This window comes from Squalius cephalus (genome assembly GCF_949319135.1).
Source record: "Squalius cephalus genome assembly, chromosome: 4".
In the NCBI taxonomy this organism is placed as follows: Eukaryota; Metazoa; Chordata; class Actinopteri; order Cypriniformes; family Leuciscidae; genus Squalius; species Squalius cephalus.
The window spans coordinates 25856585-25872428 of NC_137125.1; the positions used below are offsets into that span (position 1 = coordinate 25856585).

General features: G+C 38.8%; 1 protein-coding gene across 1 annotated transcript; it reads right to left on the reverse strand.

Moving 5' to 3' along the window:
• Nucleotides 1–544: 544 nt before the first annotated feature.
• LOC307156932 (uncharacterized protein) lies at nt 545–14593 on the reverse strand. The gene is made up of 3 exons (XM_079868649.1): nt 14562–14593; nt 13253–13377; nt 545–3458 (listed from the first exon to the last, which is right to left on the reverse strand). Exon 3 carries the CDS (start codon nt 3451–3453, stop codon nt 2419–2421), a length of 1035 nt encoding a protein of 344 aa, XP_079724775.1. The 5' UTR covers nt 3454–3458; nt 13253–13377; nt 14562–14593; the 3' UTR covers nt 545–2418.
• Nucleotides 14594–15844: the final 1251 nt, after the last annotated feature.

Genomic DNA, 15844 nt, shown 5'->3' on the forward strand with positions numbered 1-15844 from the left:
TGGCTCATGCTTGGTGGAGTTATGGCAGTCCTTTGGTTCAATTCTGGCAAAGAAGATGTGGGCCATATCTGGGCCGGCAAACACAAACTAATCTGGGCCACAGCTCAGCTGTTTATCTGGCCCACATCTGTGCCAAAGGAAATTTGCTGACTGGGTTATTTATATGACACTTTATTCAACAGGAATAACATCTCGTTCCGCGCATCATACGTCATTGCGCTATTTAACGTCATTGCACATGCGCAGTCCTTTCAGTTTCGGTTTTCAATCCGATCAAGTGTTTACATGTTCTCTCGGTCGGATTACAAAAGGAATAAACCACCCCTTTCAATCTGATCGAAATTTCATTCGGATCGAGCTCAATTGGATCGATAAAGGTGTTTACATAAAGGTTTTTTAGTCCGATTGAGCTGTCAATCCGATTATGATTAAGTGTCCATGTAAACGCAGCTAGTGTTGCATGTGCCATATTACACAACATTGCCACAAAAGAAAAAAACACTTTTCATTAAATGTTTAATAAAAGACAAATATGCTTAGTTCCTTGAGTTTTATTTCAATTGTTCTTTGTAAAGAAAAGCCAGTGGTCAAGTGCCTGCAACAAGAGATATTACACACATGCCTCATGCAACAAGTAAAAAGGAAAAGTTGGCTATACACTGCCCACCTGTAGGCCTATGTCTCCTCTGCCTGTGCAGACTCTTCTGTAGTCCTTTCTGTAGATGTGGAATCCTGCAACTTATATTGCATAAAGCATACATGTATAAATTAAGTAAAGTTATTTATGCACTTGCAGGTAGGCTAGTTCCTCCATATGACAGTTATCTGAGAGGGTTTATTCACTGTCCAGTGCAATGGAAACAAATGGACATTACAAAGTCTTATACTTTCTTTCCTTTGGAAAGTTAGAAAATGTCCACTTACTGCACATATTTCAGCCACCACTTTCTAGGGAACAGAAACAAGTGTTGGTGTATTGTGTAAAAGTGCACAAAAGAGGAAAACACAATGTCATTACAATGAACTACACTCGGGAAAAATGTGATCAATAACTCATGGCAAAATATTTTTACATTAACAGAAGTTTATCAGTTTTCACTTTCACAAGTCAAAGCAATTCATCATTACTCAAGATTTAACAGTTGAAATGACTATACACTACAGCCTTAATTTAATGCAGCAAAAAATATTTTACAGTGTAGGCTACTAAGATCTTTTCTTTTTTTTCTCAGCCTTTTTCTTGGTTGCTTTTATAAACAGACAACCATTTATTTAACAGTGCCTTTTATAAAAGAGACTATAATATAACAAAAAATTACCATTATGTAGAATATTTTTGTATTTCACTTTTATTTGTTCCCATGTTCTAGTGTGGTGACTCTGACATTACAATGAACAAAGTAATTATGCAATTATTAAAGTACAAATATATAGGCTAATAAGTGATAAAAACATCTAACATGGCCACTTCTAACGGATTTAAATTGTCTGCTACTTTTTGCCAGCCCTCTCTCCTGGCTTTTGCAGACTTTGAGGTGTTCTCTGGCGTTTTAATTAAACATTAAAATTCCGAATAAACTTCGACTATTAGTTCTTGCTCTGCTGAGGAGAAAAACTGAGCGCGCTCTTTGGCCACGCTGAGCAGCCAATAGCAGCGTTGCTGATCAATGTTTCTACTATCGATACATATCCCCTTTTAAACCAGCGCATGAACGCGAAATTATCTCAGATAACTCAATCCAGCTATTCTAATCATATCCGGCAGGTGTGTTCGAAGAACCTAATTAGCCAGATCATGATTAGCACGATGATTTCATATTGAATGTGTAATTTGATCTTGGATGTTTTAAGCAACGTACGAAGAACGGGCCCACGGACTTGCTCTTGATTATCACACTTTCTGGATTGTATATACACAGATGGACACTTTGGACTATTACACACGGATTGCCGTTGGACTGTTTTATAGTATGAACTATATCACTGTATGACTGTTTTAAACAGTCTGACGATTCTTGATATATACTGTGTTGATTTAGGTCTGTCATTGGTTTGTGTAAATACAATTCTGTTATTTAATTTCCGCTGTTTTATTGTCTTTATTCTGCACCCCAACATTCAAATATTTTAAACAATTACTGGTTTTTAAATTGTGTAGCCTCTTCCGATAGGGCTGAGTGTTATAATCTGATATGGGTCACATTTAAAAGGTGATGTTAACATGATTTTGAACGTAGCCATAATTTTACAGAGATTTTCAGGTGCCATTTTGAATTGCAGAACCATTTAAAAGTACATACACACACAAATAAGGTCTCACATAGGTGTGACTATTCAGGTGTGTCTGTAAATGTGACAGACTTTTCATCCAGTGAATGTACAGATGATTTTTGAAATTGCTCCTTTTTCTAAATCTTGTCACACCGATGAACACTGCTGTGTCTTTCCAGAATGAGTTTGGAAATGACGTTTCAGGTCTCTACGATATGTGAAACTCTCTTCACACTGAAGACACTTGTAAGGCTTCTCTCCAGTGTGAAGTCTCATGTGAACCTCAAGGGTTGCTTTCTGATTGAAACTCTTTCCACAATGAGAGCATGTGAAAGGCTTCTCTCCAGTGTGAGTTCTCATATGAACCTCAAGGTTTCCTTTAAGTGTGAAACTCTTTCCACAGTGAGGGCAGGCGAACGGCTTCTCTCCAGTGTGACTTCTCATGTGATATGTAAGTTTTCCTTTTTGTGTGAAGCTCTTCCCACACAGTTTGCAGGTGTAAGGGCTCTCTCCAGTGTGAATTCTCAAGTGGATATCAAGGGATTCTTTATATGTAAAATTCATTCCGCACTGGGTGCAGGTGTAAGGCTTCTCTCCAGTGTGAATTCTCATGTGAATCTTGAGGCTTACATTTTGACTGAAACTCTTTCTACAGTGAGAGCACATGAAACGCTTCTCTCCAGTGTGACTTATCATGTGATATGTAAGATTTCCTTTTTGTGAGAAGCTCTTCCCACACAGTTTGCAGGTGAAAGGCTTCTCTCCAGTGTGAAGCAGCATGTGAGTCTTGAGGTATTTATTGAATCGGAAACTCCTTTCACACTGCTGGCATTTGAAAGGCTTCTCTGCAGAGTGAATTCTCATGTGCGTCTTAAGGTATTTATTGAATCGGAAACTCCTTTCACACTGCTGGCATTTGAAAGTCTTCTCTCCGGAGTGAATTATTACATGACTTTTAAGGTGCTTTATGTCTGGAAAATTCATTCCACACTGATGACATAAAAAACAGTCCTCTTTTGAGTGAATCATTATATGGTGATTAAGGTTTTCTGTCTTTTGAGCTCTTTTTTTTGCTGAACTCTTTTCAGTCTGTGAACAATTAAAAGATTTTTCTCCAGTTATGAAATAGTGATTTTTTTCTTCCATTTCATTCAGTTCTTGACTCTCTACTTTCAGCAGCATCAGGTCTAAGATGAACAGAGACAAATACAAGTTAACCCCAATGTAATAGCACAAAGCAACAGACATCAAAACATTAAGACATTTAAAGCAACAAACAACATATATGCTAGATCCTATACCCCCTGTATCCATATCATCCTATATTTCCTGTAATACCAGAATTTCTTCTCAATATTGTTAACTTTTCACTTTCTGTAGGACACTTCCCAAAAATGGTTGAGAACAACTGAGCTATGTGAAAAATACACTGACTTTTCACCAAGTTATTGATGCAGCTGGTTAGTTATTGATGCAACATGGTTCACTTTAAAGACATTGACTATCTACAATATAACTTCCTATAAAGCTGGATTAAAACAATGTGTATTGGGAAAATTGCTGCACAAATATATAACTTTACTTGGCATCAAGCAACTAGTTATATTTTATGTGTTAAAGGTTAATTCTGTCATTATCATGTTAATGACAAATAACCATGTCTAGATAACTGCTGAAGTTATGTTATGATCATTTAGATCAGTGGTTCCCAAGCCTGTTTCTGGAGCCCCGAGCACTGCCCATTCTCTATGTCTTTATTATCAAACACTCCTGAATTTGGTCAAAGATGAAATTTAAAGACCCACTGAAGTGCATTGACATCTCTCACTTCCACCAATATGGATCATTGATTTTGATGACGTCACTCGGCACTTCAGCTTCTCATCAGATTTTATGTCCAATCAAATGCTCTCTAGAATCTGAAGTGACCCACCCCCTACATTATAAATAGACACTGAAGCTGTGGCTGAAATCAGTCATTTTAAAAAAGGGGAGCTGTTCGATATGTCCTGCCCTGTCTTCCTGTTTCACTGGAAATTACGTCAACACATTGAATAATGCTGCGCGTTTCAAGGCACTTCAGTGGGCCTTTAATATTATTTAATTTTAATATTTATTTAATTTAATGAGTGCAATTTACATGGTTCAGCACTGTTTTATTTTACATAATAATCCTTGTGTGACCTTATGAACATTTTTGTCTTTTTCAGTTTTTTTTTTTTTTTTTTTTCATTTTGCCTGTTAATTTAAAGGTGGGGTAAGTTATATTTCAAAAATGCTGTTGGACATTGTTGATATTTGAAATGAACCCAAACAAACACACCCCTCTCTTCAAAGCTCTGCCTCCAAAACTCAGCCTCCAATCCTAACCGCCCTGCTCCGAGTTGGTCTCAAAACACTGATCCCCCTGCATGCGAGGCGAGTGCACTAACAATGACGCTAAACATTCACTAGCAGTCGTCAGCGCGACTCTCACTAACTGGCCTCAGTTACGCACGCAATCCAAGAATAGATGTCTGTTTACCATAGCAGAAGCGCAACAAAATAATGGTTCATGAAAAATAAGTCAAGTCAAGTCATCTTCATTTATATAGCGCTTTTAACAATGTAGATTGTTCCAAATCGGCTTTACAGTGATAAGAAATTAAAGTAACAGAGATTGTTTTGGCTTTATAGCAGCTCTAGAATAAAGTTATTGTCCAGCTAAAGTTTTGATTGATTCACTTCCGTTGCAATGATCATTAGTTATTTACTTAGGGACCGCCAACACGACACCGTTTTAACAGAAAACTCTCAAGTTCTTTCTGTGCAAACTTCAAAAACGCGAACCTGTGAGAACGCTGATGGCGTGCACATGCGTATTACGAGTTCAGTCTATAGGTATGCACATTTGAATATACAGCGGGGGAAATAAGTATTGAACACGTCATCATTTTTCTCAGTAAATATATTTCCAAAGGTGCTATTGACATGAAATTTTCACCAGATGTTGGTAACAACCCAAGTAAGCCATACATACAAAGAAACAAACAAAAATAAGTTCAGAAATTAAGTTATGTGTAATAATGTGAAATGACACAGGGAAAAATTATTGAACACATGAAAAAAGGGAGGCGCAAAAAGGCATGGAAAGCCAAGACAACTGCTGAAAACTTACAGTAATTAAAAAGCAATCCAGCCCCGTCAGTGGAAATTAATAACAGCTGGTTCAGTCCCAAATGATGGCCTACAAAAAGGTCTCATTGCCAAGGTGTCACACAAGACACATCTCATGATGGGTAAAAGCAAAGAGCTGTCTCAAGAACTTCGCAACCTAATTGTTGCAAAACATAATGATGGCATTGGTTATAGGCGCCATTCTAAGCTTCTGAATGGTCCAGTGAGCACTTTTGGGGCAATAATACGGAAGTGGAAAGACAATAATTTCACCATAAATTTGCCTTGACCAGTGCTCCTCGCAAGATTTCTGACAGAGGAGTGAAAAGAATAATCAGAAGAGTTGTCCAAGAGCCAACACCAAGTTGTATGGTGTTTTTAGGGTAATGTGCACTGCCATTTCTCCTCCAAATATGGTGTGTATTATGGTATCCAAACAGTTCAATTTTGCTCTCATGTGACCACACTATATTCTCCCAGTATTTCACTGGCTTTTCCAAATGTTGTGCAGCAAACTTTAAATGAGCTTTAACATGCTTTTTTTTCAGTAATGGAGTCTTGCGTGGTGAGCGTGCATACAGGCCATGGCGGTGGAGTGCATTACTTACTGTTTTCTTTGAGACAACAGCAGCTGCTATCTGCAGGTCTTTTTGAAGCTCTCCACAAGTGATCCTTGGCTCTTGGACAACTCTTCTGATTATTCTTTTCACTCCTCTGTCAGAAATCTTGCGAGGAGCACTGGTCGAGGCAAATTTATGGTGAAATTATTGTCTTTCCACTTCCGTATTATGGCCCCAAAAGTGCTCACTGGACCATTCAGAAGCTTAGAATGGCGCCTATAACCAATGCCATCATTACGTTTTGCAACTTTTGGGGCCATAATACGTGAAGTGCTCCTCGCAAGATTTCTGATAGAGGAGTGAAAAGAATAATCAGAAGAGTTGTCCAAGAGCCAAGGATCACTTGTGGAGAGCTTCAAAAAGACCTGCAGATAGCAGCTGCTGTTGTCTCAAAGAAAACATTAAGTAATGCACTCCACCGCCATGGCCTGTATGCACGCTCACCACGCAAGACTCCATTACTGAAAAAAAGCATGTTGAAGCTCATTTAAAGTTTGCTGCACAACGTTTGGAAAAGCCAGTGAAATACTGGGAGAATATAGTGTGATCACATGAGAGCAAAATTGAACTGTTTGGATACCATAATACACACCATATTTGGAGGAGAAATGGCAGTGCACATTACCCTAAAAACACCATACAACTTGGTGTTGGCTCTTGGACAACTCTTCTGATTATTCTTTTCACTCCTCTGTCAGAAATCTTGCGAGGAGCACTGGTCGAGGCAAATTTATGGTGAAATTATAACCACTTCCGTATTATGGCCCCAAAAGTGCTCACTGGACCATTCAGAAGCTTAGAATGGCGCCTATAACCAATGGCATCATTATGTTTTGCAACAATTAGGTTGCGAAGGTCTTGAGACAGCTCTTTGCTTTTACCCATCATGAGATGTGTCTTGTGTGACACCTTGGCAATGAGACCTTTTTGTAGGCCATCATTTGGGACTGAACCAGCTGTTATTAATTTCCACTGACGGGGCTGGATTGCTTTTTAATTACTGTAAGTTTTCAGCAGTTGTCTTGGCTTTCCATGCCTTTTTGCGCCTCCCTTTTTTCATGTGTTCAATAATTTTTCCCTGTGTCATTTCACATTATTACACATACCTTAATTTCTGAACTTATTTTTGTTTGTTTCTTTGTATGTATGGCTTACTTGTGTTGTTACCAACATCTGGTGAAAATTTCATGTCAATAGCACCTTTGGAAATATATTTACTGAGAAAAATGATGACGTGTTCAATACTTATTTCCCCCGCTGGTGTGTAGTTTTATCGCTTCCACGTAGCCAAGCGAACCGGAATTATCCCGACAACGCTTTATCTGTAGACAGGTAAAGGGAGGGAGGGGAGGGGAGGCCTTCACAGGTGAGAGCCTAGTTGACACTTCAGGACTGCGGTGTTGTCGCGTCCAGGCCCTTCATCAGATCTGGATCCGGCGGACTGCGGTAAACCTCGGGATAAACAGAGAGACTAATACTAGTGTAGACGCCATTATTCTTATGATGTAACAAGTACATCAGGATTTATGAGAAGTGTTCCCGGTTCCGGCTGACCTAATCTATGCAGCCTAACACTGAATTGAATATAGAAGTTTATAATGTGTTATGTGTATGCTAGGTCAAAGAGATGTGTTTTTAGTCTAGCTTTGAACTGACAGAGTGTGTCTGCTTCCCGGACAATGTTAGGAAGACTGTTCCAAAGTTTTGGTGCTAAATAGGAAAAGGATCTACTGCCAGCAGTCGATTTTGATATTCTAGGTATAATCAACTGGCCGGAATTTTGAGATCGCAATAGACGTGAAGGACTATAATGCGTTAAGAGCTCGCTCAAGTACTGCGGAGCTAAACCATTTAGTGCTTTGTAAGTAATCAGCAATATTTTAAAATTTATACGATGTTTAATAGGGAGCCACTGCAGTGTTGACAGAACCGGGCTAATATGGTCATACTTCCTGGTTCTGGTAAGAACTCGAGCTGCTGTTTTGAACTAGCTGTAGTTTGTTTATTAAGCGTGCAGGGCAACCACCCATAATAGCATTACAATAATCTAGCCTTGATGTCATGAACACATGGACTAATTGTTCCGCATTTGTCAATGAGAGCATATGACGTAATTTAGATATATTTTTAAAATGGAAAAATGCGGTTTTACAGACACTAGACACTTGACTTTCAAATGAAAGATTGGTATCAAAGAGCACACCTGGGTGAGCATGGAATGGAAATTACCAAATGGAATTCACAAAATAGCTACATTCCTCACTCCCAAACTGTGTCAGTTAAAGATGATTGATGACAATGAAAGAAAAGCTGTGATCCATGCCGTCAAAGTGCTATTTGATGAGTTGGGGTTTGATGAGGGAAACACAGAGGAAAACTTACAACCACCATCAGCAAAAAAAGCCTGCTTTTCAAGACTTTGCAGAATGGGAGGATGCTGATGATACCATGGACATCGACGTGTCATTCGATTCCGAAATAGCGAGATATTTAAAGGTCAATTTGGACGGATCAGAAGCACACGGGGTCCAACGATGTCCTCCAGTGGAGGAAAAAAAAGATGTCAGGAATTTCCAAGATTAATTAAATTAAAGGGGACCTATTATGCAAAATTTAATTTTGCATGCTGTTTGGACATAAATGTGTGTTGGCAGTGTGTGTACACAACCACCCAATTAGCTTTTATAAACGTGCATCTAAAGACAAAACATTGGCACTGGCTTAAAGATACTGTACCTAATATTTTCTTCTATTTGGGCAAAATGGTTTAAACCCCCAATAATATAATTTAAAAGCAATCATCTGTGAAAAAAACAGGCTTTATGATGCCATCTACTTTTTATTATAGAGGATTGTAATAGATGAGAAGCTCTTTCCAGGGACGGAAAACCTTGACCAATAACATGCTCGGGAAAAAGGGGGTTGCGCATATTGAACTCAGGGACTCCCCCCCCATTGGCTGTCGCTATATAGCATCTCTGCGTGTGCACATCTAGTAAACAGTAAAGCAATGGCGGCCGAGAAACCGACTGGCTTTAGCGTTACTGTGCTTTTTGATACCAATCTTTCATTTGAAAGCCACATTACTAGCATCTGTAAAACTGCATTCTTCCATCTTAAAGGTGAACTAAGTAACTTTTTTACCTTAACTGAACAGCTTCGGAGTCATTGGAATGGTTATATTACTTATTTCGGGTTGAATGGTGGTCGTTTCGCACCCCCCTGGTGCCCGTGAGCGGAAAATACGCACTTGCAACTTTGAGCCGGTGGGCCGCCGGCTGCTGCGTCAGGAAGTATCGCGTGATATCAGGTCTCGCGATGTAAACAATTGCTTTACGGCCAAAAGAAATCTGCTAAAATGCTGTCATTATTGCGCTCACTCACGCTGTTCGAACCCGAATGAAGAAGACGTTTTAAAGAATGTCCCATCTGCTTTGATGTCGTTGATCTATAGCCTCTGGTGTCTGAGAATCGCCAAAGAGTTTTTACAACAGTGTTGTCAAATATCTATTCCGAAGCTGTGGGGGGAGCTCTAGAGAGAAACCTGCGAGCAAAAAGCGAGAATACAGCGAAGAAATCCCGAAACTACTGAGCCCTGCTTTAAAAAAATATCTAAATTACGACATATGCTTTCAATGAAAAATGTGTTCATGACCTCAAGTCTAGACTATTGTAATGCTCTTATGGGTGATTGCCCTGCATGTTTAATAAATAAACTACAGCTGGTCAAAAATGCAGCAGCTAGAGTTCTTACTAGAACCAGGAGGTATGACCACTCTCAGTTTAAATCTAGACTAAAAACATCTCTTTAAGCTGGCATACAGATTCAAATCTATTAGGCTGCATACATTAGGTCAGCCAGAACCAGGAACACTTCCTATAACACTCGATGTACTCGTTATATCATAAGAATGGCATCTACGCTAATGTTATCTTTGTTTATTCTGAGGTTTACAATCAGCCGGATCCGGGCCGTATTCAGATCAGATGGTGGACCCGCGCCTAGACACGCCCACAACGCATGATGTAGTCAGCCGGATCTGGATCAGATGGAGGACCTGCGCCTAGACACGACCACAACGCATCCCTGAAGTGTCAACTAGATTCTCCCCTGTGAAGGCCTCATCGACACGACAGCCGTCAGCACTAATCCTCAACAAACTCGTCTCCATAACCGCATGACTCATTCAACCAGATGGAACTGGATAAATATTCTGAATGATCTGATCCAATCTGATTTCTGACCTGTAATGCTGCCTGAATCATAATCATACACTGTTCGTTCATAGGCCAGAGGAGAACTGGCCCCCCGACTGAGCCTGGTTTCAGGTTTTTTCTCCATTCCGTCGCCTGATGGAGTTTTGGTTCCTTGCCACTGTCGCCTTTTTCGCCTTTGTTGCCATTGGCTTTTGACTTGCTTTGTTGGGGACATTTAATTTAATATTCAACAATACTATCAGGGCTCTACACTTACTTTTTGAACAAGGAGCACTGGTGCGCCTAAATAAAAAAATTTAGGAGCACAGACAAATATTTGGGGGCACAGTCATTTTTGTTGTATAAGTTTATCATTATAGTTTTATTATTAGAATTACTCAACAGTTAAATTTACAATGTTCATAGCAAAACTTTCAAACAAAAGATTTTCATTTAATTCTATTGGGGGGGGGGGGGGGGGGGGGGTGTAGGGACGTCACCACTTTTGAATAAGAAACAATCAAGACTATAAAACTCGTCAAAACTCCGCAAATCACAACAAGCTTATCAGTGAGAAGAACACTCCTTCAAATAGCGCACACACTCAAACCTGACTGCACATCACATTTTTGACTTTATTGATTAGCTTTATTCGTAATGCAATGGACCGGTCAACGGGACATAAATTAATCCTTAAAGGATGGGAATTTATGGGACATTTGCACAAAAATAATACATAACTTACCGTAGCCTATTTTATGTCGCTCCGGAGTCGCATATCAGTCAAAAAATGCGCAACAAAACATATATAGCCTAAGTCGCACTGGACTAAGTCGCAGTTTTTTAGAAATTTATTTCACAAAAAAAAAAAAAATTGTTACAGACAGTTCTCCGTTACGGACGTGAGCGCTCTAAAGCGGCACTAAACGAATGTTTTAAAACTTTCACAGAGACCTCAAACTGAAAGCACAAAGCCTGTCTTTAAATTTAATTTCGTTTTGTATTAATTGTATCTTAATTTTAATCGATGTTTCATCAACCAAGTGTCTGGATTTAATAAATAAGTAAATAGGCCTATAGGCTATTAGAAAATAGATAATCAGGACACGGAGGCGCTGGCGAACCTGGAACTCGTCTCATAAATGAACCGAAACTCAGCGTAGGGCTATAAGGTAGCCTATTGCCTCACAGACCTGAGACATATAGATAGCTTTAAATGTCTACTTTTAAGCAGAACAATTCAAAACGAAAGAAAACAGACTGCGCTGCTTATGTAATTCGTATGAAATGTGCATTTCTCTCTGGCGCTGCGAAGATCGCGAGTCGTCAACTTCATCTGTCTAGCCGACACTGACATAAAAAATAACTGTTTTATTAGTAAACAATTAAAATGTCTCCTGCTATATTTTACATATTTGACTGTTCCTTACAAAACACTGACAGTGGGGTTTTTGACTTTTTTTTTTTTTTTTTTGGACCAGCTGCGGACAAATTCTTTCGACACACAATATTACGTAACACTCTGCGCTTATGTTTTAAAAACATAATTTAACATGTAAATAACAAATTTTAAATAGCCCACTCAAAGTGGTTATTACAAATAAATGACTAAATGCTGAAAATTAATAAATTTTAAGTCTAGGCCTACTTGTTTATATCAGAGGATGTTTTAAGAGCGAATGAATTCGCGCTGTTTTGAAATAGTTTGTGTGGGCACTGTAGTTTTTTTTTATGAGGCTAGGCTACAGACTATCTACTGAAGATTTAGGCCTAAATAACTGATCTCCCGGTAATATAGTGTCCTACTCTCCCCCTCCTCATGATGATGTACAGTATTTGCAGCTGTTTCTATAGAAAAATGCTGTGTCACTCGCACGAGTGCGCCCAAATATTTTTTCACGTTCGCACGCCCAAATATTTACTCGCATGTGCGAGTGAAATGGCCGCACTGTAGAGCCCTGACTATTGATCTGCCTGCATTAACACCATTATATGAGAACTGAACTGAGCTGGATGATGACATCACGGTTTTCTCCAGAGCGGCTTTATATTAGCCTGTAAATCCAGACCTAAATCTGAAAGATTAATGGTTTGGCATCGACTAATGAAAATCGGCCAGCTCGAGGGGCGGCACCAAGCATGCATTTAAAAATCTCACTGCACGCAATTGGATAACACTACGACCAATCACAACAAACCCCATACGCTTAGCTACCAGCGGAGCTAACTGGTAGAAAAAAAGAAAGAAAAAAGATTAGACTCTTGCAGTATCCGGTCGGCAAAACAGCAAATACGCCCTTCTTGCAAAAGTTCCTCTCCATCTTCCGTTCCTCTTATAGAGGAACCGTTCCTCAAACAACTGTTCATCCATTGATACTTTGCAGTCACGTGATATCTGGCGGGCAACAAACGCGGTTAGTGCATCCAATCGCACAACAACTATCTGGCATGTCGTGTACCTCAAAACACCAACTTTTGTATATTTAAAACAGGCAACGTCCTGGCAAGATCCTTGATTAGTTTACTGGTTTTTGTTGCTAGAGAATGACGTTCTTGCCCGCCAGCCAGTACAACTGACGTCACGTGCAAAGTATCAATGTTTACTAATGACTTCGACGTCACAGCGCTGTCGCCATCTGTTTAGCTCGCCTCTGGCCCGCCTATATCAGATAACCCGATGTGATTGGTGCAGCTCGGATACAAGGGCATATTAAATGAGCATCATTACTCGACGCCAGAGTAAACTCGCTGAGCAAATTCAACTTGTGCTCTCGCGAGAACTCTGGATTTCCAGGGTAGCTTTATATATAAATTAACTAAATTAATAACTTTTTTACAACAAAACTGAAACATCACCGAACTTACTTAAGCTGGATTTATGACGCTATTTTCTTCTGGAAAAAAACTTTGTTGCATTATTTTCCTGTTATCTCTGTAAAGCTGCTTTGAAACCATCTGTATTGTTAAAAGCACTATGTAAATAAAGGTGACTTGACTTAATTACTCACCCACATGTTGTTCCACACCCCTAAGGCCGGCGACACACTGCTGCGTGGCGTGAGTGTGGCGTGTCAGCTGCGTGGCATTTTCTATTTCTTTGCACACCAGAAACGTGTCTGACGCGGCGCTGCTGCTGCTAGGTGACATATGATAAGCCTCATTGGTGATATATTCACATATGGGGAGAGAGTTGTGAAAGGCCTATACTTCATGTTAAACATAATATAGCAGCAAAGACAACGTCAGCAGTGTTGACTGCAAAATAGACTACAGAATATTTCGTTCTGTATTGACAGGTGCAGTATTTGAAAATCGATAATTATTACTTTTTTTTTTTTTTAAATTACATTTATATCTGCATTTATGTCAAAACCTAGAGACTTTCAAACATCAAAATGTCATTTAATAATATGTATTCGTGTCAAAATGACATCTTTTCTTATTCTATTTTGCCTGGAAACGCTTTCAACACGCTTGCGTGTCGTGTGAAAAATAGACGTCGGTTCTATTTTTAGCATGCACGTGTTTTCCGCAGGCAGTGTGCAAGCTCTAACCTGTTAACATGGGAGCCGAAATAAAAACGGACACACACCAAGCAGCTGACACGCTTACGCCACGCAGCCAGTGTGTAGCCGGCCTAAGACTTTAGAACACAAATGAAGATCTTTTTGATTAATTCGGAGAACTTTCTGTCCCTCAATTGACAGAACTACCACTTTGATGCTGCAAAAAGTTCATAAAGTATCGTAAAATGAATCCACAATTCTAGTGTTACAAGAACCAATGAGGTTAATTCTAGTCTTACAGAAAGCGTTTGAGGTTCAGCAAGGACCAATGAGGTTCATTCTTGTTACGCAGCACGTTTGAGCTTCAGTCAGAACCAATGAGGGTCATTCTTGTGTTACGCAGCACGTTTGTGCTTCAGCAAAAACCAATGAGGTTCATTCTCGTGTTACGTAGCAGATACGGTTGCATAATTATAATGATATAAATTATAGGTTAATTTTGGGTTTAATGTTACTCAAATAATTGTTTTGTTTAGACTACTACTGTATTTTTCCTAATTTAACGTGTGACTTCATGTCATAATGTGTATGTTCAATGTGAAGTAGGATCTTCTCATGTTCGCTTGAAGGCAGCATTAGTATTTGTCTTGTCATGTGATCTCAACATGTGTCCACTCGAGGTGACCAGCTCACTGTCAAATAAACCACTGTAATTAGCACAATCATATGACGTTCTTCAAAAGTATCATTCATTTCTGTAGAGATGGACAAGGATTAAATGACTGATTTCAGCTTTGAGAATGAAACCAACCTGTTTGTTCTTGTTTCACACTGAATGCTTCTTCAAACTTCATTTCTTCACACTCCTTTTTAATAAATGACATCTTTATAATAGTGTCACATAGATCTCATCTGCTTAACCAGGAGTTTTTCTGTGTGTTTAAACATATCATCATGTTTAAGATGAGAATAATTAACAGAAAGAAAGATAAATCCAAACTAAATCTCTGGGGGTGCGTCTCAGAGTGATTACCCCCAGCAGTACAAATTAATAAAATAACACAAATTATACATATTCTATTAGTTTAAAGTTGGTATTTAATAGATACAATTTTCAAGAAAACATTTGTAAAAAAAAAAAAAAATTAAATTAAATTTGTGTGTTTGTTTTCTCGTTGCATTTAGGCTACTGTTTTGACCAGCATGTCTGGTCAGCGTGTGGTGAATCGAGCGATTCGAATCACTCAATTAATACTAAAGCATTGTTTTAATTGACTCAAGCTCCGTTTAAGCCATCAGAACTTTCTCCATTGACCGAATTCGTGTTCACGATAAACTGATTCACGATACGACGCAAATATGAGACGCACCTTTTCTGTTAACGTTACTCATGTGTGGATGCGCTTTACTTACAAAAATAACGTTCATGTTTCATAAAGCAATACAATTGTAAAGCAATACAGTTCAATTTAGATCGCCTAGTAATTAAAATCGACTGAATGATTTTCATCTATTCAAACACGCTAAATACTTAAAAACACAAACCTTTCTAAAGCCGAATCACAACAGACAGAGGGTCCGGGCGCAGACTTGTGACGCCACACCGTGAGACCAAAATAAAAGTCCCATTACACGCTGCTGTCTAAAAAAATAAAGTGCATTGCAATTTACATGCAAAACCACACACATAGTAAAAATAATATGAAATAAATAAGGTATTCATATTTGAATCCTTGGGGAACTGCATATTTTAATACATGTTGTCTAATGATGTGCTGAAAGAGTTTGTAGCACGTTTTATATGTGAGATTCTGTGTAAGACCAGGGGTTGGTAACTAAGTTTTCAGTAACAAGACATTTTTTAAACTGATGTTTGGATGCATTTTTCTAAAGTACCATAGCAATAATTACTATTATTATACAATAAGCAAGGTTTGGTCAACAAAATCAAATATTTATAAGGGCCAGAGACAAATATGAGCCAATTTATAGGTAACGTGTTGCAATATGTTTTATCAGTTGTGAAAAATTCATTATGACTGTTTTTCCTCTTTGATTAACTTTCCTTGGCTTTGTAAATTAGTCGTATAAAAG